The 26,072-nt window shown below is 40.7% G+C and overlaps 1 protein-coding gene and 1 long non-coding RNA gene across 12 annotated transcripts in view; one reads left to right on the forward strand and one right to left on the reverse strand.

Annotated features, from left to right (window-relative positions):
* Positions 1 to 2,412: 2,412 nt before the first annotated feature.
* On the reverse strand, positions 2,413 to 8,942 carry LOC140610392 (uncharacterized). Its single transcript, XR_012012063.1, has 3 exons — positions 8,855 to 8,942; positions 8,466 to 8,637; positions 2,413 to 2,753 (listed from the first exon to the last, which is right to left on the reverse strand). It is a non-coding gene; the product is annotated as an uncharacterized lncRNA (long non-coding RNA).
* Positions 8,943 to 12,708: 3,766 nt separating this feature from the next.
* Positions 12,709 to 26,072, forward strand: part of LDB2 (LIM domain binding 2) — a 375,018-nt gene continuing 361,654 nt past the window's right edge. For 8 of the 11 annotated variants that reach the window (XM_072804720.1, XM_072804727.1, XM_072804733.1 and 5 more), the window contains exon 1: positions 12,709 to 13,229. In XM_072804720.1, the coding sequence (XP_072660821.1) occupies positions 13,098 to 13,229 (132 nt within the window). In that variant the 5' untranslated portion in view covers positions 12,709 to 13,097. The remainder of the gene's footprint in view (positions 13,230 to 26,072) is intronic. The other 3 variants (XM_072804724.1, XM_072804728.1, XM_072804735.1) reach the window with 1 other exon arrangement.

Consider the following 26,072-nt stretch of genomic DNA (forward strand, 5'->3'; position numbering starts at 1 on the left):
GCTTTCAGGTCATTTATTCAGTGCTAGAGCTAAGAATTTGAATCTCTTAGCTCTTCCTTTTTTTCCCCCACTTTGATCAGTGACATTAGGAGCAACCAATCAACCCTATTGTTAGTTTGACAGAAATGTTTAATAGTATCATATACACAGTCATTTAGATCATTGCTTCTTATAAGTGGGTTATTAGGAGTATTCACTGATAATATTGTGTGTATCTCCATTGCAAAGTCATGCCTTGGATTATCAGTGCTCTCTTTACTATCATAAATAGAGTCATTAACATATTTAAATCTAATCAGAGAACCTATTCTGGAAATCATAATTCAGGAACTTATCCTTAAAACTCTTCCTCTAGAACCACTCTCAGTTCCAAAATCTATGTTAGTCCCATTCTCCAGAGAAATAGAACCAGTAGGATATTTATTTCTATCTCTCTGTCTCTAACTCTATATGAAACTTATTTTTTTTTTAAATTTTTTTTTTTAATTTTTATTTATTTATGATAGGCACACAGTGAGAGAGAGAGAGGCAGAGACACAGGCAGAGGGAGAAGCAGGCTCCATGCACCGGGAGCCCGACATGGGTTTCGATCCCGGGTCTCCAGGATCACGCCCTGGGCCAAAGGCAGGCGCCAAACCGCTGCGCCACCCAGGGATCCCTCTATATGAAACTTATTAAAAGGAATTGACTCACATGATTACAGAGCTGACAAGTCCTGAGATCTATGGGTCATTCAGCAAGCTCAAGACCCAGAAAGCCATTGTTTTAGTTCCAGTCTGAAGCCTGACTTGAGATCTAGAAAGAGCCAATTCAGATCCAATTCAAAGGCAGGAAAAATTCTTCTTTAACTTGTGGGAGGGTCAAGTTTTTTTCTTTTTAGACCTTCAACTGATTAGATGAGGCCCATCCACACTGGGGAGGGCAATTTACTCTATTCAAGTGTTAATCTCATCCAGAAACACCTTCACAGACATAACCAGAATAATACCTGACCAAATATCTGAGCATACTGCTGCTCAATCAAGTTGATACATGAAATTAACCATCACAGTCCCCAACTCTTGCCTAGTATCTGATACGTCATGATGCCAACAGATGTTTATTCAATTGAACTGAGCATACAGGGCATTGTGTGTATAAAATATTGATCCATTTTGAAATTAGGCTGTAACTAATAAGACATCTCACAACATATATGTTTTGAAATATTTGGTACTATCAGTAAACGCATCCAGACTTCGCTTGTCACGATGTGCTAAGTACAAGAGATCATGTGGGTGCTAGTTTCTATTCAGAGGTCTCAGGGCCTCTTGGTCCAGTTAATGAGTCAGAGAAAAGTTGAAATGTGGATTGGGGAGTTGGGGAAGGCTCCTTAAGAAAGTGACATTTCCATCCATGCCTGAAGAATGACTATTGGGCCATTGTTTTTCTGCAATTGTGAGAAATCGGAAACGAGCTAGGGATCTGTCAACTCCAAAACTATACATCACACAATGGATGCTCTTCTACCAGTTCCTAGTGGGGGTATGACAGCTGAGGGGCCTCACAGAGATGAGTTGCTGGGTCTTCTCATAGTGTATGCATGGAGAAAACCAGGTGTGTTTCACATTTTTCTTCATACTGTGAAGTATTATGTAAAACTTCTTTCACAGGTATGAATCATGCTGGTGGACTAGATCCATCTAAGTCATTTATAGGGCAGTTTGGCAAAGTGCACAACTAAAGGTTTACCAAGCACATAACCTTTGCCTTAAAATGAGTTTACTTTTAGAATTCTGTTGTGATAAATGTGGATGTACCAAAAGATATAGATCGCCACACAAAAAAGGGTAACCGTGTGAGGTGATGGATGTGTTAATTAGCTTGATTGTGGGAAACATTTCACAGCATGTATATATATCAAATCATCACATTGTACACCCTAAGTAGATATGATTTTTATTGGTCAATTATCCTAAATAAATCTGGGGAAAAGGATAGGATAATATTCATTCAAGAATTGTTGTATTAGAAAAAAAAAGAATGGTATTAGAGAAAAATTGGAAATCATGCAAATATCAACTCTAGGGGACAGTTCAATCAGTTACGGTCGATTCATGGAAGGAAATCCTCCACAGGTCTTAAAAACGATGTGCAGAGAACATGGTAATGACAATCCACTTGGGAAATAAGCAGATAAAAGCAAAAAGTGGACTGATAAAGCAGTGGGTAAATGATAAGTCCTTAGCAAATGGTAGGAACACTAAGTGCAGTTTTCAGGAACATGGGAGTTTCTTTAAGTTACCTTAGCTATTAAACACTTCAAAGCCTATGGCAAATGACAGGGGGAACCTGGCCAGTTCTAGAAAATGTACCATTATGTGCAGTTATTTTCCAAAATAAATTGTTTGATCTTGGATTAGGATAGGGCTTTTATGAAAGAAACACACACACGCACATCCGATGTCAGTTTCAATAATAGAAGGACTCAGAAGTCAATTCCGAGCAGGCACAGGCGTCTGGGCTCCTTTGTTCGCGAATGATTGTCCAGGTCCGAGTTGCGCCATCGAAGTTCATCCTTGGCAGGCTTAGGAGACTGTGCAGCCCCGCAGTCTTTCCTCCAGCTTTCAGCCTGTCTGCTGGAGTCCTGAGGTCTGCAGCCTATCTGCACTGTGAAGCTCTGTGAAGCTCCCAGGGAAGGAGAGGGAGGCAGGGGACTGAAATCCAGATGAGTGAAGCTAGTTCCAGCAGGTTTGGGTGGGGGGAGGACAGCCCTGAAAGTAAGGTGGGGTGAAACAGAGCAGGAGAAAAAAGTGAGATCTCAGATCATAGCTTTCAGTATGTTAGAAAATAAAAAATTGTGTAACAGTGAGAGATTTAGCTAGCACAGGCTACCATTTATCCATTTGTGAAATATTTACCATCCATTTTATTTTGTACAAACACAGCTTGGTGGTGTGATACAGGTGCACATGTGTTTGTGATTTGGGGAGAGGGTGCCATATAAAGATTAGTAAGATACAGAACTGGCCTTCAGGGATCTTACCCATAATTTCAGAACGAGGACCATATTCTGTGTATGGTAGCTCCTTCATGCAGAGAAGGAAAGATATCTAACTCAGCAGGGGCATGGTGAAAGATAATTTTATGTAAAGCACCAAAGTCTACATTTGCATGGCAATTAGTAGGCAATCAGTAAACGATGCTATTATTATTATTGTTATTACTCTTATTAGTACAAGAAGAGACAACACACAGGGTCTCTTTGCACTGCCTTCCAACTCACATTGTTTTGAGCTAAGCAGGCATCTTTTTTTTCTTTTTCTTTTTCTTTTTTTTTTTTTGCAGGCATCTTTGTGCTTGGATATCAGTAGCTTTGCCTACCAGACCCATTTTCCGTCTATTAAAGTTCCGGGGCTACTGTACCACACACTGGGTGACTTAAATGATCAGAAATGCATTCTTTGAGAGTTCTAGAGGACAGGGTCATGCTCCCTCTGAAGGCTCTAGCAAAGAATCCTTTCTTGCTTCTTAGCTTCTGGTGGTTTCTGGCAGAATCCTTGGTGCTCCTTGGCCTAGAATGGCATCACTGCAGTTTCTGCCTCCCTCTTCACATGCCTTCCCTCTCTGCGTCTCTGTGTCTCCAGCCTAATCCAATAAGATCTCATTTTAACTTGACTATATCCATGAAGACTTCATTTACAAATAAGGTCACATTTACAGGTTTTGAGGATTAGGACTTGTTAGGGTTATACATTTTGGGTGGACATAGTTTAACCCGATATTCCTCCCTTCTGCTAAGGACCCAGCCATTCAGTCAGGCCCCCAGGTTTAGAAGGATGAACTCTGGCTCAGGCTGGAAAGGAACAGGTGACCTAAGACTGACCACTCTTTTGGCCACAACGATTGGTTTAGATGTGGGTATTTATGTCCAAACCAGGCAGTGAGAGTGAACACTGACGTTTTTATTGGTACTCTCATGGAGGAAACTTCTCTCTTGGCTAGGCTAATTTGGACAGATAAAGGCTCAGTCCTGCCTGTGGTCACATGTGGACAAAGCCTGTCTGTCATTGAATGAGGAAAGCTTGTGTAGTTTAATGTGGGCCCCTGGATCCTATTGTAACTGAACTCAGATCTTTCAACTTTTTTCAATGACGTAAGCCAATAAATTCACGTTTTTTTTTTTTCTTCTTTGCTTATGGCATTGAGAGTAAGTTTTCTTTTACTTGTAAACAAAAGAGTCACAAATGATACCTTGTATCCTCTCATTTATATTTTTGTTTCTTCATGACAATACGTGTTGCATGTCTATGTGGCCATATACTAGGAAAGGTCCGTTCTCTGTTCTTGAGCATCTCATGACCTAGTGTGGAGATAGACAAAGGTTGTGGACCATATTGGTTGGCAGCATCAACAGAGAGAAGTCGGACTGCCTGGGTCCAGCTCCCATCCCACCAATTACCAGCTGGGTAACCTGGGGCAAATTATGAAGCCTCTGTGTGCTTATGCTTCCTCATCTGTAAAATAGGAACAACAATAGTCTTTATCTAATGGGATTGTTGTAAGGATTAAATGAGTTAATCTTTACAAAGTGCTTAGAACAATGCCTGACATTTCATAACAGCTATATCAGAGATTAGTTATTGTTATTAAGTGTTCTTCCTTGATTCCCATAATGGCCCTATGACGTTAGGATTATTACCTCCATTTTACAAATAAAGAAACTAAAACTAACTTCAGTCCTACAGGAATTGTGTGGAATTCAGTTCACCCAATGGGAAAGTGACAAAACTAGATCCAGAGTGCAGTGTCTTTGACACTTGGCCACATGGTCTCTTGTGGGTTGGAAACCGATTACAGACATCTCAATAGCAGCTCTGAGATCTCTTGGACATTGAACTATTCATGACAACAAAGGCCCTGATAGATAACTTGATCCTGGGAAGGGGGTCTCTGAAGTCATAAAATTTGCCCATTGTTTTACTCAGTACTTAGCATGATACCTGACTTGTAATAAGTACTTAATACATAGTTTCTGGATGAATAAATGAATGAATGAGTAAGAGCTTTCATGCATCCTTATTAAATGGAGAGCCTGGCCTGGAATTAGGGAATGCAAATTGCTAGGATGGCTCTCTTGGGATTCATTCTGATAACTTTTCATCCATTTATTTTACAAAAATATACTGAACACCCACATGTGCCAGGCAGCGCATTAAATTCTGAGTGTGAATGGGTGGATAAAACTAACACATCATGCACACTCATAGAATTTACAAGCTCATAGTGAACAGGCAACATACAAGCAAATAGCAAATGCAGACCTGATTACAAATAGTGATCAGTGGTAAAGACTGAACCAACAGAATTCAGAGTTAGAAAGCAAGGGATCAGGGATGGGTTTTTAGATTGTTTGGCTATGGATGACCACTTCAGAGAGGTGACATCTTGAGCTGAGACTGAAGGCTAAGGAGGACATAGTCATGCTGAGGACAAAGAGAGAAGGGTTTCTAGAATCTAGAGGAATGAGTTTGATGTGTACTGGGAATGAAGTGGTAAGAGAGTCATGAGAAGAAATCAAGGTATGGATGTGGCTGGAAGGGTAGGGCCAGATCGTACAGAGTCTGAAGGGGGAGGGTCCAGCACACAGTAAGCCCTCAGCGAATACTTCTGGAGTGATGAAATAAATGTTGGATGGTCCAGGCTGTGGGCTGGATTTTACAGTTAATACTTGAGAAGTGAGTTGTTTTCAGTGGCTACTGCCTTCCTTAGTCATTACAATTACTTATTAGATTTGGTTTAGTCAAGAGGACATTAGAGAATGACAGTGAACACCACAAGAAAGGAAACCCAATATGTCTTCAAAACTGCAGGGTGGAGACAGATTTTCAAGCTCTTGGCACAGTCAGCAATGCCCTCCTCAACCACAGACTAACTCCATTTATAAGTTTTAAATGCCTGAGCCATGATGACTGGTACCAATGAGAAGATGGCCTTTAGGGATCCCACAAAGTCATCAGTCATTTTAATTCTAGGTGAGAGCCAAGAGCAACAAGAGCCTCTATTCTGGGTCTTCTGTCCGAGATGTTTCAGAGAGAAGTTTCTGAGCAAATGTATGTTAGGGATGCCTTTGAGTGAAACCAAGTTCCCAAAGCAGAGTTTAATCCTTGGGTCTAAGTCCGATCTATTGTCCTCATGTCTGCAAGTCATCTTGCTCAAACAAAGCACTTATCTTGTCGTTTTCTGACTCCCTGGTGCCCATGCAATAAACTGTACTTTCCTTAAAATGGTATTTCAGTCTTCCAGAATTGAGCTTCAACAGCTTCTTACTGTTTACTTTCTCAAAGTTTCTTGACTTTGCTTGATTTCAAACAGGTTCACTTCCATGGTGTCTCCTCGGCTTGGCAGGACCTTTCTCAGACTTTCATGTCTATCTCTCTGACAAATCTGTTGAGTTAAACACAAATGCCATCTCTCCTCTGAGAAGCCTTCCTTGGTTTAAGTATTTTGAATGAATCCCTCCTTCCTTGGAGGCTCTTTGTAGATTAGCATTTCATTTATAAGTTTGAAGATGTCTACCATATTATGCCTTAGGAAAGGCATGCCTTAGGTTTTTTTTCTTTCATACCTCTACTGTTAATTCCTTCTTCCTTATCCCAACCTGTCTATTAAGTTTCACAGTGTCGCTTTTACATTTATTTCTGAGATTGGGGAATCCCTGTCACCTCCTCTTATAATAACAGTATTGTGAACACTTACTAAATGCCAAACGTTCTTCCAGTCAATTGACATGTAATAACTTACTTAATTCTCAAAAGAACCAGAGGATTGTTATTTGCCTCATTTTACAGAATAGAAAACTGTGCCACAGAGAGGTTAAGGGCCCAAGGTCACACAGCTATATATGCAGAATTCAAGATTCAAGCCAAGTCAGTGAGGCTCCAAAGTTCATCCCCTAAAAGATTATTCAAGGCTGCTTCTCTAACATAAAGACACTGGAGTTGGGGATTGGTTCTGTGTTTATTGTTCTTGTAGCTATATGCTCGGCACCTGGCACAGTACTTAGTACAGTGTAAGAGTTGAATATATACTTGTCATCAAAGAAGGAAGCACACATTCATATATCTCTAAGTCACCTGAAAACAGAGATCATATCTATAGAAATCACTTCTATATCTTTGGTTGTCTTTATCCCCCTGCCACATCTCAGGTGTATTTTGCACATGTATGTTAGCTGGATACTTATAGGATGAAGGGGCAGAAAGAAATAGGGCACAGCAATAGGAAGGAGAGCCAAGAGGGGAACTGAAGAATGGTAAGAAAACTAGCCTTCTGAAGCAAACAGAGCTTGTAGAGAATTGGAGAGAGTGCAATTGAATAGATTTTAAAAAGGACAATGATTTTAATACCTGAAGGGATCAGTCAGGTAAATGGAAATTAGGGACATCGGCTGGAGAGGGCCATCGAGTGAGGAGGCACAAGTGCTAATTGTCAGGTCCCACTGCATGCCGCCGTGCAGGCGGGGATGCAGCCGAAGGTTGCCAGAGCTTATGATTTTTCAAGACAAGATGAAAATCTGGATTTTATTTATTTATTTATTTATTTATTTATTTATTTATTTATTTATTTAGATTTTATTTACTTATTCATGAGAGACACAGAGAGAGGCAGAGACACAAGCAGGCTCCATGCACGGAGCCCGACATGGGACTCAATCCCGGGTCTCTAGGATTATGCCCTAGGCTGAAGGCAGCGCTAAATCGCTGAGCCACCGGGCTGCCTGAAAATCTGGATTTCATATGAACTTCTTTATTTTTGGAAACTGTTGGCAAGTATTTCAAATTAAAGGAAAAATAAACATTCTGTGGGTTAAGCCTAGTGTGACTATAGCAAGATGAGGTCCCAAGTGTAAAGGTCATGCCAACTTTAAGTCACCTCGAAAGTCTGTGTGAGGACTTTTGGAGCCTATTTAACACTCACCATACAAAATTATATGTAAACTCATGGCTCAGTCTTTGGGGGAAATAGAACTGTGACACCAGGGGTTAGGCTTGTACATTCTTCTATGGTATACAAACATTGCTTATTGAATTTCCCTATGGTTTCCCAAAGGAATTGATTTGCAGCCTTAAAATGAGCGTGTCATTTCTCTCACTTATCATCCTCAGCCCTGGGCCAGAATAAAATGAGTCATAGTTGGTCCCTCAAGAAATAGGGAAGTGACAAAACCAACCAGGTGACCTAATTGTGCAAAGCGTTAAAGACCTAACTGTGCAATTTTAGGAGTATGTTCTGGAAGATTTGGGACAGTAAGAAAAGTGGGAGTAACTTGGCAAGGCTTCAGGGAGAATGGGTAGAAATGGGGGCAGGGGACAATGAATGCCTGAAATTAAGAAGGACAAAGAATAAAATCCAGGTAATGGGACACACTTCATCCTCTTGTCTTCTCTTCCATTTAATTAGGTGTATATGGTTTGAGCACCTACTGTGGGCTTGGTACCATGCTGGCCACTGGGGTCGAAGAACAGAGATGCCGCCAATGATGAAGATGGACCTGGGCTTCCAGCAGCAAAATGCATTAGAATCTTGTCCCTATCACTTATTAGTTGTATGCCCTTGAAGAAGTTTCATAGCATCTTGAAGCACCAGGTTCCATATCTGTAAAATGGGGAGAGTGGTTGAATCAATCACATAGGTTTATGGTGAGATCAGTAAAGAATATTTGTGTAAACCACTCAGCACAGTGCCTCCCACATAGGGCAGCAGCAGTTAGCACATTTACATGTAAATTCTCCAATGGAAGAATACAGAAGATATAGTGCTGACCCAAATGGGGACATTATTTTCCATCTCTTGCTTTTATTTGCAGCAGTACCTATGCACCTCTTCTCCCTGGATTTGCTTTCTGCAGTTTCAATTACGAGCCGTCAGCTGTGAGCCAGAAGCAGATGCTCCTCCTCCTGACGAATGGTCAGCACATCATGGTAGGCCAGCACTACGTCACAATGCCTATGTCATTCGCCTACTTTCCTCTCATCATACAGAGGCTTTATCATCTCACATCATCACAAGAGGTGTGAGTACAGTACAGTAAGATATTTTGAGAGGAGACCATAGTCACATGACTTTTATTACAGTATATTGTTATAATCGTTCTATTTTATTATTATTGTTGTTCATCTCTTACTGTGCCTAATTTATGAATTAAACTTTATCAGAGATATGTACATGTAGGAAAAAACATAGCATATATATATATATGTTTGGTACTACCGGCAGTTTCAGGCATCCCCTGGGGGGTCTTAGAACGTACCCCCTCGGATGAGGGGGAACTACTGTATTCCCTTCATAGCAGACACTACAAATTTTTTTAAAGATTTTATTTATTTATTCATGAGAGACACACAGAGAGAGGCAGACATAGGAAGAAGCAGGCTCCCTGTGTGGAGCCTAATGTGGAACTCGATCCCAGGCCCCTGGGACCACGACCTGAGCCAAAAGCAGACGCTCAACCATTGAGCCACCCAGGTGCCCCAGCACACACTACCATTTGAAATTATGTTTCCAGAGTCTTTTTAGTTCTCCTATGTGGTCTCCCCTCTTACTGTCAGTGACTTGCAAGGGGCAGAAAGGCAGGGAGCCTGTCTACTATCCACCTTCGCCTCCCAATGTTCCCTAGCACCCAAGCATATATTAGGTTACCAATAAACATGACATATATATATATTTTTTAAAGATTTTATTTATTTATTTATTTATTCATGAGAGACACACAGAGAGAGGCAGAGACATAGAGGGAGAAGCAGGCTCCCTGCAGGAAGCCCGATATGGGACTCCATCCCTGATCCCGGGATCACGCCCTGGGCCAAAGGCAGACGCTTAACCGCTGAGCCACCTAGGCATCCCTGATATATTTTTTTAAGATTTTATTTATTCAAGATATATATATATATATATATATATAGAGAGAGAGAGAGAGAGGCAGAGACACAGGCAGAGGGAGAAGCAGGCTCCATGCAGGGAGCCTGATGTGGGGCTCCATCCGGGGTCTCCAGGATCACGCCCTGGGCTGAAGGCGGTGCTAAACCGCTGAGCCAACCGGGCTGCCAAGCATGATATTTTTTGAGAACTTATATGTGTGGGTTCTAATACATCATAGTGCGTTATCTCATCTAATCCTTTACAACAGTCTTTGGATTGTTACTCTCTTTGTCTCCAGTTTAAAAATGGGGTGGCCGAATTACAGAGAGGTGGAGTCACTGACTCAAGCTCTTAGGGCAGAAAAGTGGCAGAAGCAGGGTTGGAAAGTGCTCTGGCCAGTGATATGGTCCATGCCCCTTTCTACTGTGAATGGAATATCTGTGGAATAAATGAATTAGTGAAGGAAGAATGAAACGATTCAGAGGAGAGGAGACAATTTAATTGGATAGATAAATGAGTAGGAGTTGCAAGGAAACAAGGGATAAAAGTACAAATGTGTGCATGCATGAATCAAGATTGTAACTGTAGGAAGACCAGGTACAACAAACAAGCAAGCAAGTAAATGGTGTGTATGTGTGTGATAGAGACAGAGAGCGAGAACGAGAGCGAGAGTGTAGGTCTTAAGGAGCCCTGTGTGCCAAGCTAAGGAGCACGGACGTTTTTTTACTTGGGGCAGGGAAACACTGAAGGGAAAATATGGGGCAAGAGCAGGTTTTCTTTTCGGCAGTCAACATTCCGATTATAACAAGGATGAATCACAAGTTAGAAAAGAATTGTGGATCTGAGCAGGGAGGCCAGTTTGGAGACTCTGGAAGTAGCAGAGATGAAAAACTATGTGGCCCAAGCATTATAAACTTTCAGATATTTCTGAATTTGGAGTCTTTAGGTATGAACAGGAAGCAATATTTCCAATGATAACTTGGAATGGCCTGCAAGAATTAATGAGAGTAAAATTTAACCTTATTAGAAAGGAGTTCCCTAAATGGATTTTTGAGCTTTTCCTTTTTTTTTGGATCAATATTGGGCTGTACATGCCTGCTAGGTGTTACTTTGCTTCTTCCGAAACAGCCACGTAAACACAAACTCGGGCAGGCACTAAACTCTTGGAGCGTCTTTTAGTTTGGGAATCTAAACACAAGGAGCCGTTAGATTTTGCAGTGGCCATCATTCCAAAACATAAATCAAGCCAAATTTGTTTGAAATGCTGTCTTTAGAAGGTTGTGTGTTTTGACAAACCTTGCAGCAAATTTAGTCCAGCTTTTGGATTTGTAATGAAACCTGAAACCAAGCATGCTGGCTTGCCCTGGGGTCTTCGTGAACAAGTTCCAAGCAGCCTTAGTGTAATGCCTCCCCTAATCTCATCCTGGCAAGGGACATTACTGTGTTGGGTTGCACTGGAAGTTTGGGGTGGACTCTGCAAACATTTCATACAATCACAGAATAGGACTGATCAAGACAACAATTTGGGGGTATTTCTCCTCCTGAGTATTCTTAAGAGTGTAAATTACAGAATTAGCAATACCTTATCCCCTGTTGGCTAGTGACTTGGAGATACCCCAAGCCATGATTGGGGCAGAAAGTTAATTAATCTGCTTATTAAAAAGAAGAAATGTCTCATTTGCATGCATTTACATTCAGGTCTTGCACGCAACACCCTTTTTGGTGGTCTCTGCTTCCTTTTCGTAATACCACAGACCTAGCTAGGTATTAGCTCAATACATTTACATTTTCCGTGTCTGGGCTTTGTTTAAGGGTATATGTCTGGTTATCATTGGTTCCAGTAGAATTTGATTGTCATATAGATCATTTAATTCCCTGTAGAGACCCTTACCCCTCCCTAAGCCTTGCAGATTTACTTCCCGTTATCATATACCTCAGTTGCAAAAAGATTTATGTTCTTGACCAATCTTGTAAAATAAAGACCTTGCCTCCATCAGAGTTGGACATGTTATTTGGGGATGAGCCATTCAATTATCTGCAATTTCCTACTCAACTGAATTTTCCATGGTCATTTTTGTGGGTGTTCTCTCCTTCTTGCTTTTCCTATCTCATTCGGAGGTTGGCTTTGGGAGTAGCTTTTTGCTTGTTTGTTTTTGTTTTTGTTTCTTTCCAAGAAGGAAAAAAAAACAAAAAACAACAACAACAAAAAGCCACTGCCCCATGGATGTAACTGAGGCATTCCACCTTCCAAATGATTGTTTTTACCTGAAAATGCTTCCGTAACCTGAACCCAGGCCCCCTTTAAACCTGCCCCAGTGAAGCCTTTGGAGAAGAGGGGGAGAGGCTGGGAAGAGGGTTGATGGGGAGGGGGTGAAATGCGAGGGTGAGGAGGGGGCGAAATGCAAAGGCTGGAACAAGCCCTTAGAACAACAGCAAGTAAAACCAAAACTATAGAGGGAGATGAGCGCTTGGGAAATCTTGGCATGCGAGTGAGTCGCCGGCTCTGATACGGGGGACCAGGGTGCGGTGTTGCTGTATTTTGTAGCAATCACATTTCTGATACATTACAACCGTGTGGCTGTCAGGGGTGAGTGGCTCAGGCAGCGGTTAAACCACCTATATGCTAACAAGCTCAGCAATCAGGTTGTGAGGGGTCCTGGCTGGAGGAAAAAAATTAAAACCAAGCCTTAGACTTCTGTCAGACTGTGAGGAGAATTGTATTTTTGAACTAGTCTACAGTGTGGACAGGAAATGACCTCTCCACAAACTGCTTCTTTAAAAACAAGCAGTGGTGCCTAAAGCTATCCAGCTTCTCTCTCTCTCTCTCTCTCCCCCTCTCATTCTCTCCCTCCCTCCCTCCTTCCCTCCCTTCCTCCCTACCAACCTCCCTCCCTCCCTCCCTGAAGCTCCTGCTCTCTCCCTCTCCCTCCTCTCCCGTGCTCCCTCCCTCCTCCCTCCCTCCCTCCCGCTCTCCCTCTCCTCTCCTGCTATAGAGGGCTCCAACAGCAGTTCCCAGCCAGTGTGTTCAGCCTGCCTGCCTGCCCGCCTCTGTGTGTGTGTGTGTGTGTGTGTGAGTGTGTGTGTGTGTGTGTGAGCGTGTGCGTGCGTCTACTTTGTACTGTGAGGAACACAGCCCATGTGCTCTGCATGGACGTTACTGATACTCTGTTTAGCTTGATTTTCGACAAGCAGGCAAGATGTCCAGCACACCACATGACCCCTTCTATTCTTCTCCTTTCGGCCCATTTTATAGGAGACATACACCCTACATGGTACAGCCAGAGTACCGAATCTATGAGATGAACAAGAGACTGCAGTCTCGCACAGAGGTAAGTACTCCAACCTCGGGTGTGTGTGTGTGTGTGTGTGTGTGTGTGTGTGTGTGTGTGTGTTTGTATTTTTTTTTTTTTTTTTAAACTGTGCATGGGCTTTTCCTGGGTCGCTGGCTGAATTCTGCGGGAAGTGTCCCACTAGATACTACCGCGGACGTGGAAACGAGCGCCAGGATGAATCCAGTAGTTTGGACGCTGGCTTTCCAGGCGCAGCAACTCTTGGAGCTGGGGACAGTTTCTGCCGGAATCTTGAAATAGACAGCCCGGCACTTGATTCGCCTGCCGGGTCTCCAGAAATGCTGGTTCTTCCCCAACTCTGGGGCTTGCAGGCTCGGAAGTCGGTCCCGCTGGCGTTTCGTGAGATACAATTCCAAGGGATCTGGGGGATCATTTGCATCTGGCAAAAGAGATTTTTTTTTTTTCCCACAAATCCCCGAGGAAGTCTGCTTTGACCTGCATTTGCTTTTCAAAGTCAGCAAAATCGAGGTGGAGGGGGCAGCGGGGTAACCCCATTCACTTTTCAGAACTAGCCCTGGAGGGACACATTGTTTGTGTATTTCCGTGTGAAATTCAGAAACCAGTTGCTCGGGGCAAGGGGGTTCTCCACTTTCTCTGATCGCTGATGGGAGTGTCTCCCCAGAAGCTCTACCTTCCTTCGGAGCTGGCTCTGCATTCAAGTCAGCTCGAGTTTTGCATATTTGTAATCCTGTGCCTGAGAGAGGGAGCGAGCCTCTGCCTCCCCGGCCAGCAACTCTGGGAGCTGAGAGGAGAACAGGACTTTCAGAACTTTGTAAATGCAAAACTCCAGACTGCCTCCTGCAATTTAAATATTTAATGCCAGTTGACTTTTTCTCTGTGCTAGCTGGGCTGGCAGGTCTTGCTGCCGGGCTGTCCCTTTGCCTGCAAGTGGGGGCTTTGTGCTGAAGTGTTCTGAGCAGGAGTTAGTTGTAGGTGCACCAAAGTCACTTGAGGAAGTAGAAATCGCTGGGAATCCCGTCTCCTCTGCCAGAGTGCAAATACCCAGAGGGTTGATGGCAAAGAGCTTTGGGGAAATAGCTTTGCTGGAATTTTAGATTGGAGACTGACTCTCAGCTCTGGAAGGGGGACTCAAATCAATGTTGTATGATAAAATAAAACATACTTGCCTAAATTGTCAACAGAGCCAGGAGAATTCAGGACGCTTGATGTATTTAATACAGCTAACAAGATGTGACCTGCTTTCTGATTGGCTAACTGCTGGACAAGGACTGATTTTTCTTTTTTTTAAACTGGGTTGTCTTTAGCACTGCTATTTTCTTTATATATTCATACATCATAGAAGTTAAATATCATTGATGATACCGTTGCTCTTCTCAGAAGCCCGTAGCTTTCACAGAAGTGTGAAACCCTGTTTTGCTTAGGGCGCTGACCTGTTGGCAGTAAACGATATTCCTGTGTTTTGTCGTGTGTGTTGCAAGGTTGTATATTTCATTCAGTGTTTTTGGAACTATCTGTTGGATTCTTAAATTCTTGCATAAACTATTGGTTGTCATAGCCTGCTTATCAGAATTAGGGAGATAGGAAATGTCTTGTACTTCAGATGCACATTAATTGCCATACAAATTTGGAGTTCAAGGGGTCTTAAAAATATACTTGGTTGAAAACTGGAGAACGAGGGCCATTAAGGCTTGGTTCTTGAGCAGGATTTAAAAATAACCTGCGTCCAGCTTAGGTTTTAGAAAGTTTCTGAGAAGTTGTGGAATGAGGTTTTGCTGCCATCCTCCTTGGTTAGGAGAACAGGCAGTTTTCCTTGATATCTGTGCTCCCTTGTGCTCCAAAATTATCACTTGGCCAGTTCAGAGCTAGGTTATCTGGGGCGCTTCCCTGTCCTGGCCCTCACGAAAATCTGCAGATGCAGAAAGATCCCACATTTGTTTCCCATTTGAGAGAAAAACCTTCGAAAAGTTCCTCATTTGTAGTATGTCTCTTAAAAAATGTCACATTATCTTTTGTGAGAGCTGAACTCAAGAACTCCTATCTTTTGGATTATGGGGTATTACTTTTAAAGATTTTCCTCTGAGTAGAAAAAAACAGCTTCATAGCCAAGAAACAGGAGAGGAAAGCTTGCTGTGACAAATCTTAAAGATTTTTTTAAAACCTCTCTGACCATGACAAAAAAGTACTGTGAACAGTTTTCTGGTATGTTCTAGAGTCAGCCCCGAACATTACCCCCCTTAATTAGATCTTTTTTACAATTATCCAAATAATTGCCCTGACACTTCTTTTCTCTTTGCCAAGCAGTAAAAGATGTCATGAACCCAAAGGCCATCAATTTGTTTTCATTTCATATGAAAAAAAGGAGAGAATAAAATAATTTCTCCTAAGATATTTAAATATAACATTAGGTATTAAATTTTGGTCACAGTTTGTAATTGGAAAAGAAAATGTTTAGATAAAAAAAAAAACTTTTCATGAGAAAGTTAGATTGTGCCTTCACCGAACTATGTTTATTGATGATGAAGTTGTTCTGAATCCTAGAGACGGTTGAAACAAAATATAATAATACCCAGCAAGAGTTACCAGGTTATTCACACACAAAATCAAATAGATTGTTGAGTGACTCTTGCAACTTAACCAATGCATTCAATCTTTTTGGCAAGAGAGACTCACCTTTTTCTCCTCTGTCTTCTGGTTGTTGATCCTATATTACATGGTATTATTTCATTGATTCCTAACAACACACACACACACACACACACACACACACACACACACACAATTTGAGTAAGACTCTCAAGTCCCCATTCCTTTTTTTTTTTTTTTTAAGATTTTATTTATTTATTCATGAGAGAGAGAAAGAGAAGCAGAGACACAGGCAGAGGGAGAAGCAGGCTCCATGTAGGGAGCCCTACGTGGGACTTGATCCTGGGTCTCTAGGATCATGCCCTGGGCTGAAGCCACCCGAGCTGCCCCCGCCCCCCGCCCCATTCCTTTTTGAACATAGACTTGGCTAGGAAGAAATCATAGTAAATCAATGTTGATGAGTAAATTATAATCAAGTTCATTGAAATTTCCTAGAAACCTCATTCTTTATGGAAAGGAAAGAAAGTGGTAAAGAACCATGGGGTTTACCTATCCTTCCATAGCTAACCCTCCCTCCCCCAGGCATTCTGTCCTGTGATTGGTGCATTTCTTCCAATTAAATCAAATCAAAGTCCTTCCGAAACTGGGTAATGAGAGTTTAAAGAGCTTTGGATTGGGAGGTAATCCTGTTCCTTTCTTGTTTCTGTCACTTCCTAAAACTATTTGGCATAGATCATGGTTCCTCATTTGAAAATGGTTCCTCATTTGAAAATTACCTTGTGGTACCCCTAAAATTCTCCAAAATTTCAAATGCTACAAAAATCCTGGGTTTGGTTTTCTTTTGTACGAGAAAGTATTGTGAACCCAGCATGAAGAGCACAGACATTTCTTTGCTCATGGTATTCAGTTCAAACTCACAAACAGTACTGAAAACAATGAAGTCATGGTGGAGAAAAAGCTGAAGGCAGAGACTCTGCCAATCTTGTTTTAAAGTAGCGCTCGGAGCTCCCAGTTCCTGGGACAAAATAGGTACTCAGTAAACATTTGTTAACTTGCCAGTCAATGAGTCAGTAGGTGGAAGAGGAGAGAGTTTGAGAACCATGTCACTGGAATTAGCACCTTTCCCCAGAAACACAATCCTAGTGCCTCTGGGGTCCTGCTATGCCCTGAAGCTGCTTTGGGAATCTGCCTCCCATTCCCCTAAAAGTGTTCATGTGGGGACATTCTCCACCTTTATTTTACCATGATGTGACTTAGGTGCCTAATCTTTGTGGCAAAGGAAACCAAATGTCTAAGAGATTATAGAGCCTTTTAAAAGGAATATGAATGTATCACAGAGCAAACCAAAACAACACAAAATATGTTTTAAATGCTATTGGGAAATAAAATTTATTTGCAACGTCAGAATCTCAGTGGAATTTCATAAAGAAATATGTGGGTGTACTCCCCCGCCTCCCCGGCTTTAAATGAAATTAAGAGAAACTCTTTGAGCTTTGCGTCACTGTTGGTCACTATAATTCCCAGGCAGTAGGAAGGGGGTGACATTTATGTTGTGTGTGTTACCATGATTTACCCGACGTCTTCCAAAATTCTCCTATTTGCATGGTCTTGCTGTCCCAGATGTATTTGGGAAGAACACAACTGCCCAATTATATAGTTAGTTTAGCATTGCTCACAGAGTGCAGTCGGATAGGCTAGAAAAAACATGGTCTGCAGATACCAGAATTTGTTCTGTAAAAAGCTTCAGTATTCACAAAAAGCAGTATTTTTTTCACTTCCTGAGGTCTGTGAAATGAAAATATAGGTAAAATATGGGACACATCATAGTGACCTCCGTTTTTAGTGAAAGGATTTCACTGATGTTGGATTACTATAGAATTTAAGAAAGTTTATCAAGTTGCAAAAAATCTTCATTCTCGTAGATTAACTTTCTGTACCTTTTTTTCTCAAGTGACCCAACATGTCTCCATTGCAATAAAGCTGTTTTAAAGTATATATATATTTTTTCTGCTGGTAATACACTAATTTTAATAAAGTACCACAAACTCCAGGAAAGTGTGGGTTCCATTATGCATTTCTTCTGTTTCGAGTTTTTTTTTTATTTTTTCCTTTTATCAACATTACACATCCCACTCCAAAAGAGAAAACTGTGATTACAATTGGAAGCCACACACACAAGGTTTTTATTAGAATTACAGTTTTTGGTTTTGCAGGATTTAATATGAACGTGAAAAATGTTTGAAGACCTTGAAATTTAAATCTGCTGCTTGCACCCCTCCCTGCTCAACTCTCAAGCTCCCTGGGGAGGGCGTGGGAGGGGGTGGGGGGTTCTCATTCTTCTCTTTCAGTTACATTTTTATATACTTCAGGCCCAGGGTTTCACGTTGTAACATCATGTTTATTCATGGGGTAGCTTAGTATCCTTGATGTTCAGACGGAGTCTAGTTAAAATGAGATTAGGTATTTTGGATAGGTGGAAAAACATGAGAAATGCTTTGTGATAACTTGGATTTTTTTTTTCCTAGAAATTTAGAAAGAAAAATGCTGCTGTTACTCTGCCTCATATGAATGATTTTCAGTGTTAAACCAGAACTTTCCAAGTTTTTCCGAAGGGGGTTGTGCGGAGTGGGGGGAGGGGGTATTGGTAGTGGTAAGGAAAGCTGTTTTGAAAATGTTAAATGAAACCAAAAGTGCAGTTTTAAAAATGAGAACTTCCAAACTCTTTTATTTTTCAAAATCTCTACATGACTTCAGAAAACAAATCGCAGGACTCTTGTACTGATTTTATTTTCCTGACATCTTTCTTCCCCACTATGTTCTTACTATGGGAACTGTTTTTAATTAAAAATTGCTGCAAACTAACTATTAGTAGGAGGCCAAGAAGGAAAAAAAAATCTCTCAACTCACAGTCAACACAGATTCTTATCAGTCTAAAATCAATGCACATTTAAATTTCACCCTTTCTGGTGTGTAAATTATGATATAGGATTTAAAACCGTATGCATTTTTTATGCATTTAGCTTTTTGTTTGGGTTTCAGAAAGAAATTAATTTAAATTGTATGGAGAACAGGGCTATAAATCTCCTTTTATTACATTTGTCCACATTAACTCATTTTTCATGAGGAACACAGAACACCTCCTTTCTGAACAAGCAAACAAAACATAAAACAAACAACCTCAAATATCCAACTTTATCCATTGTCAAGAACAAGAGTCATAAATTTATTTGGATTTGGTTGGTGGGTCTCAAAATACAATTGATCTGGGAAAACAGTCTCTTTTTAAAAGTGTCAGAAAACAGAGCTTTAACAAATGTTCAGTTGATGTAGATATTACATATACCTTTGTCATTATCTGACAAAGATATTGCTTGCCTGGTTTCTTTCCTTCTTTCCTTCTTTCTTTCTTTTTTTTCTTTCTTTCTCAGTTCAAGCCTAGAATTTTTTTTTAAACTTAAATTGTAGAAGCATGAACCTGGACATAGGCAACTATTAATACATAAAACAAAATCCAATTATTTCTTCAAGAATTGCCATATTTCAGGCAATGACAATACCAGAGGCTGGAAATACAGAGATGATTAGAACATTTTCTGTCCTCTAGAAGCTTACAATTTGGTAATGAAGGAAGACATACAAACTTGGTCTTACAATGAGGTGCCATGAGAGATTAATACGTGGTGTATTATGGGTGTGTCCACGTACTGAGGGGTAAATGCCCTTCTGAAAGGTGGTCAGAGACAGTAGCTCCATCTGTGGGCTGCTTACTATGTGTTGAGCACTGTGCTGAGTGCTTTCTGTACGTCAGCTCACGGAAGCCTCATAATCACCTCTGGAGGTGGGTGCTCTGATTGCAGTTTTACTGAGGAAACAAAGGGTTAAGGAAATTGTCCAAGGTCACACAACATGCTAGTTGAGTTTTAGTGGTTGTGCTGTTAATTTCTGTGCTCTAGCACCTCTCTTGAGAGAAGTACTAGCTAGGATTCTAGTTTCACCTGTGGAAACTTATTTGGTGAACAAATTCATTTTTTTTCTCCCTAAAACAGGTTGACTTTTGCAGTGGTTGGAAAGGTGACCTCATCTATCTGACTTGATTTGACTATTTGTCTCTCAGGTCTCTGACTGATTTTCAAAAGACACCATGTGAAATTTCTAAGGATGGTGCAAAGAGCTAGACAATATACCCTGGTTATTGAGAAAAGAACCGAAATGACACTCCCTCTAGAAGAATGAGTGTCTTCAATATTCACTGAAGTGATATTCTCTGAAGAGTCACTGGACTGATTGTAGGATACTATGCATAATCATCTAAAAGTTTACTTTTTTACTTAGAAATATTTAGGTTTCCATCCAGGGCTTGGCTCTTCTCAGGCATGCTCTGTGGAAGATGGTGTTTTGTCTTAAACAATGAAATATTAGGAGATTAAATTAGGATTAGGCTTTGGGATGACCTTGGCTTCCTTTGCAGGTACTCATTGAACAATCTTAGGGAAAATAGAGGCATACAGGGCTTCCTGCTCACCAGTTTGATCCTCTTCTAAGAGGCAATCTCCACCCTCTGTGTCTCTGCCTTTCTTTGTGGGAGGTGATGTCCCCTACCTACACGTGTAGCCTACTTCAGGTTCCAGTGAGGCCCTTGCCTTTATAGTAAATGCTTACCAATTTTTGAACATAGGATGGATTTCCTCATTTGATCTACCCCACACCTGAGATGCTTGCATTCTGGTTGTCCTTTAACAGATACCAGAAAAGTGAAGCCCAGAGACATGTAGACTGAGTCCATACCTGGGCATCTCTGGGGGCCACATCTTCTGACTCCCCACTTCAATGTTCTCTTCCAAAGCATGTGTGTGGTACAGGCCCCTTGCACTCCTTTAGAGGTCCTGACTTGCCCTCACTTTGCCACCACTTTTGACTTACCTAATTTGAAGTTTTAGTCTTCCAACTAAAAACAGAAGGCACAGGGTTAGAGATTTTTGACAGACCCCTCTGAAGAAGAGGGAGCTACTCTGTTCTGGTGACATCACAACCCCATCCTCTCTTTTCCGGGTTAGGATGGTTTCCTAACTGCCCTCCCTGTTCCCTCTCTTCATCTTAAAATCTATTCCCCATGAGCAGCCAAAGTGATATATTTTTTTTTTTCAAAGTGATATTTTTGAAGCATAAATTGGATCACATCACTTTTTAGTGTTCCCTTATGCCCAGAATAAGCTCCTTGCTTTAACTGTAAGAATGGATTGATCTGCTCCTTCCTGAGATCCAGTCTTATCTCCTTCCACATGTTCTGCAGACTCCAGCTACAAGGAGCATCTTTGGATCTAATAACTCTCCGAGCTTGTCCATATTTCAACACCTTTGCCCTCAGCGGTGGGATGGATATACAGATTCCTCTATAATAACCCATACAAGTATTAGAAGATCTAATTTGAATTAGAATTTGACATGGTGTCGGTTTTATTTGCAGGTAATCAATTAAATATCCCAAAGAAGGTAATGACAATGAAGGGTGAGAGTCCCAGCACTTAGGAGATCCTCTCCTGACCAGCTTAAATGTCCCCTTCACAGAGTAGTTTTCCTGGATCACCTCAATTAAAATGACCTTCCTTAATCCCATTCACTTTCTATCACATGTCCCGATAATTCCTGATAATTTTCTTCATAGAAACGGTAGCAAACTGATATTTTCTTGCTTCTAGTTTATTTCTTAAATATCTGCTTGTTCCCTGTGGAGTATGAGCTGTGTGGACACTGGATCTTGAATCTCACCAAAGAATCTGTGAGCCTAATAGCCCGGTGAGTGCTCACTGATAGAATGCTCAGCCAGACTTGCAGGGGGAAAAAAAAAAAAAAAAAAAAGAAGGCTGGAATGAGAAGAAAGGGTTGACCTGAGAATTTTGCTTTCTGGGTGTTATGAATCTGTTGGGAGTCTCCTGACTTCTGATTAAAAATATTTACACTTATCCTAGTGTTTTTTCTCACTTGATATATCTACCACTTCTCTCTCTTTGGGTATGCCAAGGGGCTCACAGCCATGAATTAGGATATGAATCGTGAGTGTAACTTATATTTCCTGGAGCACTTTGCACTTTGGGAAAGGGCTTTCAGGGCCATTAATTAGCTATTTGAAGTGATTTACACAACAGAAAATATGGAAATTTATGTTAGTACGTGATGTTGTGGTTTATAATAAATTTGTGTTTGCTAACTGTAGTGTGAGACAGAGATGCTCTCCCCAGTTGGATTGTGTTTGTGTATGTGTGCACCTTCTAGGTAGGAAATATGCACAGTATTTCCACCAGTGCTTTTTTCCTTTGGAGCAAAAAGAGTGACGTCCCTGGAACGTAAAGATCTGAACGGAAGTATGACCTATAACAAGTCAGATCTGGATCCAAACCCTGGCTTGCCTCTTGCTTGTTCTGTGATCTTAGGGAAGTTTCTTAACTTTTCTGTTTGTTTTCTTGGCTTGAGTTTTAGCTTGGGAGATGAATGGCTAATGGATGTAAAATGCCTGGTATAGGGGCGCCTGGGTGGCTCAGTTGGTTAAGCGTCTGCCTTCTGCTCAGGTTGTGATCCCAGGGTCCTGGGATGGAGCCTTGCACTGGGCTCCCTACTCTACCAGGAGCCTGCTTCTCTCTCTCCTTCTGTCTGCTGCTCCCCTTGCTTGTGTTCTCACTCTATCAAATAAATTCAAAAAGATCTTAAAAAAAAAAAAACCTGGTACAGTAACCTCCCCACTCTCCCACTGCAGTTTTGCTTTGCTTAGTTTTGGTTCCATGCAGTCAACCGTAGTCCAGGAGCAGATGATCCTCCTTCTGCTATATTGTTAGAAGGTCAATAGCAGGCTAACGCTACATAGCAATGCCAGTGTCATTCACCTCACCTTGCCTCATCACATAGCCATTTTATCATCTTATATATCCCCGGAAGAAGGGTGACTGCAGTACAGCAGATATTTTAAGAGAGAGACTTCATTCACCTAACTTTTGTTATAGCGTATTGTTATAATTATTTTATTATTAGTTATTGTTGTTAATCCCTTACTGTGCCCAATTTATAACTTACACTTTATCCTAGGGGTGTATGATGGGAGAAAACATAGTACATATAGGGTTTGGTACTCTCCATGGTTTCAGGCATCCACTGGGGGTCTTGGAATGCATTTTTCACAGATAAGGGGGGATTTCTGTGTATAGTAAGTGCTCAATGAATGGGAACTAAGATGAGGATGGTGATGATGATTTGAGGCCCCTATTCTCTATCCTATCAGCAAATTAAGTCGCATAAGTAATGTAAGGCTGCTTGGTATCCTGAAAATATCTTTACAAATTAAAAAAAATTTTTTTTTACAAATACTTTTTACATAGTTTGTACTAGCACATTGCAATCTAATGGACAAAACTTGTAATGATGTTGTAAGACTTATCTATTCCATGTTCTTATATAAGATAATGCCATCAGGATTTTTCACTGTTATATAGTAGTGCTGACATAATAATCTTATACCTTCTTGTGGCCATGATCTCCCCGTACATCCAGGTTATAATGATCTCTGAGATATACCTATAGTTAAGGACTAAGAATTGACCAATGTGTGGGACACACGCACTCCATTCTGTTGGGAGAAAGCTGTGTTCAGGGTTTGCTCCTGCTAAGGTCAGCGGAGAGAACAGAACGTCGAAATATTCTCTGGTACTAGCAGCACCTTTGCAGGGCCACCTAATGGGGGCCCCAGGGAGGGCCGAGGAGCACACACCTGCTGTCCTTGACTGGCCATTTCGTCTAAAGAGGCGCACTTCTCAATATGTGGCTCTGCACAGACTTCTTCAAGGGAGCTGTGTCAGCACTGGTCGGAAGGAAGCCTGAAGCACCACCTGCGTGTCTGGACTGCTAACAGCCCTGCCAATTGATCCACTGTGACACCTTGTGGCTTACTCCTTAACACAGTGAAACTGCACTCGCGTGGAAGTGGTGGTGCCCTGAATGGTGCCATGCGGTATCGTGCTGGCCAGAGGGATCACGTTGATGGGTAGGAAAGCTGCCTCCTTCCGCTTTCCTTAGAGATGCACCTGGGTGTTAGTGTGCTCATTTGTCCCATTAATTTCAGTGTAGGGCTTCCTTGATTTTTCATTATTGAATTCTTTAAATTACACATACCTTCCTACACTTCATCTCTTTGACCAGGTCATTGGTGATTTTTATTTAGAGTTCCACGTTAATAATTTTTTTATCAGTCTTTCTAGTCAAGTATCTTGCGTCACTCAAACATTAAATAGTTTGCATATATATATGTGTGTGTGTGTGTATATGTGTATATATATATATATTTTTTTTCTTTTTTGGAGAGGGTAGTGCTTGTTAAATTTTGCTCCCCAATATGGGTCATTTCTAAGGACTCATGAAGATTTTATCTTGAGACTGAAAATTATGTTGACAAGCAAAAGCTAGTCAACAAGGCGAACCATTCATTCGATGGTACACACATACACAAGTCTTCTTTTTTTTTTTTCACAAGTCTTCTTATACCTTCTAATTTTAGTCATGATTATGCTGCAATTGGTTAAAATTTCTTGCTTGAAATTGAAATTAGGCAGTTGGTACATATCTCCTACCTTTGAAAGGTTTTGATGGAGAATATTTAATGGAGCCTACCATTCTCAAATTGACTGAATCCTAGAATTTCAGAGCTGGAATAGACACGAGAGGTCATCAAGTCCAAGCTTCTGATTTTGGAAGTTCAGAAACCAGACACAGGTGGGACTTATCTGGACCTTGAAGTGCTGCTAAATGGTCTCAGGTTTTGTAAATCATAACACTTGTTGCCTGGTAATAACCAGGGATTGGCCAAATTAAACACTCTTACCAACCACTAATTTGTTCTTCAATCTTGCAAAAATGTCTGTTTCAAACCATTTTCTCCTTTTCCAGTTTTCTGGTTGCCCTAAAATAGTATCAGTCTTTAGTATCATGCTACTGATATTGAAAAACACAACACTAACCTACCTTGTTTTAGAATGTGTGATTGCTTTCTTTGCCAATTTATTTAAAATTAAATTGTGTGTGCTTTATAATATATATTTAAATTTTCTGATTTTAAAAACATGATACATCATCAATATGGAGTATTTATAAAATACAACAATGTGCAAAGAAGTAAATACAAATTTTCTCTAATTCTACTATGCAAAAAATTGCTTTTAACATATTAGTGTATAAATGTAATATACACAAGTATATACGTCAACTTTTTCATGTCTGGGAGCATTCTGAACACTCTTTTGAATGTAGCTCTTTTAACTAAAATTATGAGTGTTTCACCATGCTCTTAAGCCTTTTAAAAATATATTTTGAGTTGTCTGAATTCTTTATACTTATGCTTATGTTTTAAAAATTAATACCATATAAATATTTTAAAAATTATCTGGCTCCTTTGTACCATGATTTAAACTCAAAGAATTAGTATTTTTAATAATCAAGCTAATCTCCCAGTAAGATGGGATGCTGGTACTAAGGATTTAGCTATGGTGACTATTATGATTACTGTTAGCATCTAATACTAGGCAGAAATCTTCACCGAGGGTTCCCTGTCTCCTTTTAAGGATTTCCCCTCCCATTTGAGGACAGATGTTTTTCCCCCCTTGTTTTTCTTTCTCTTGTATTATTTCTGAGTCAAGAGGCAGCTGGCATGCAACCTTGTGCAAGGTCCATAAATCAAAAGATTTTTTGCACAATTTATACTGGGAAGAAGGAGCTTGAATTAATGTTAAGAGTTAGTGTTGATCTAGAACCAGTAGGTTGAGCTATAGCAAGTTAATTTATGACACTGTTTGAAGGACATATATTCGATTCAAGGAGAAAAGTGAAATCTCAAAAAGTGAGCTATGTCATGAGTTGTATGCAATGTTATCTTATTTTCTCCATTGGATCGAAGAGATCCTTGGGGTCAGGTACTATCTTATTCATGTTTGTATCCTTCGTGATAATTTACATTCTCTGTTCCAATAGTGGTCTTTTTTTTTTTTAAAGGCACATTTCACAGAGGCAGACATTTTGTAACTAGATTCTGAGTTCTCACTGTTTTAATATGGGTAATATGCATTTTATAGATAAGCTTCATACACATATGCTTCTATGAAAATGTTGTGGTGTGCAGTATTGTCCCCTACTACAGCACTAGCATTAAATGATTAACTTCTGGAGTCATGCAGATTTATTTTTCTTACTATTTGTATGACCTTGAGTGAATTAATTTACCCCTTCTTGTCTCAGTTGCCTTCTTGG

This window comes from Canis lupus, chromosome 2, assembly GCF_048164855.1.
Source record: "Canis lupus baileyi chromosome 2, mCanLup2.hap1, whole genome shotgun sequence".
Classification (NCBI taxonomy): Eukaryota; Metazoa; Chordata; class Mammalia; order Carnivora; family Canidae; genus Canis; species Canis lupus.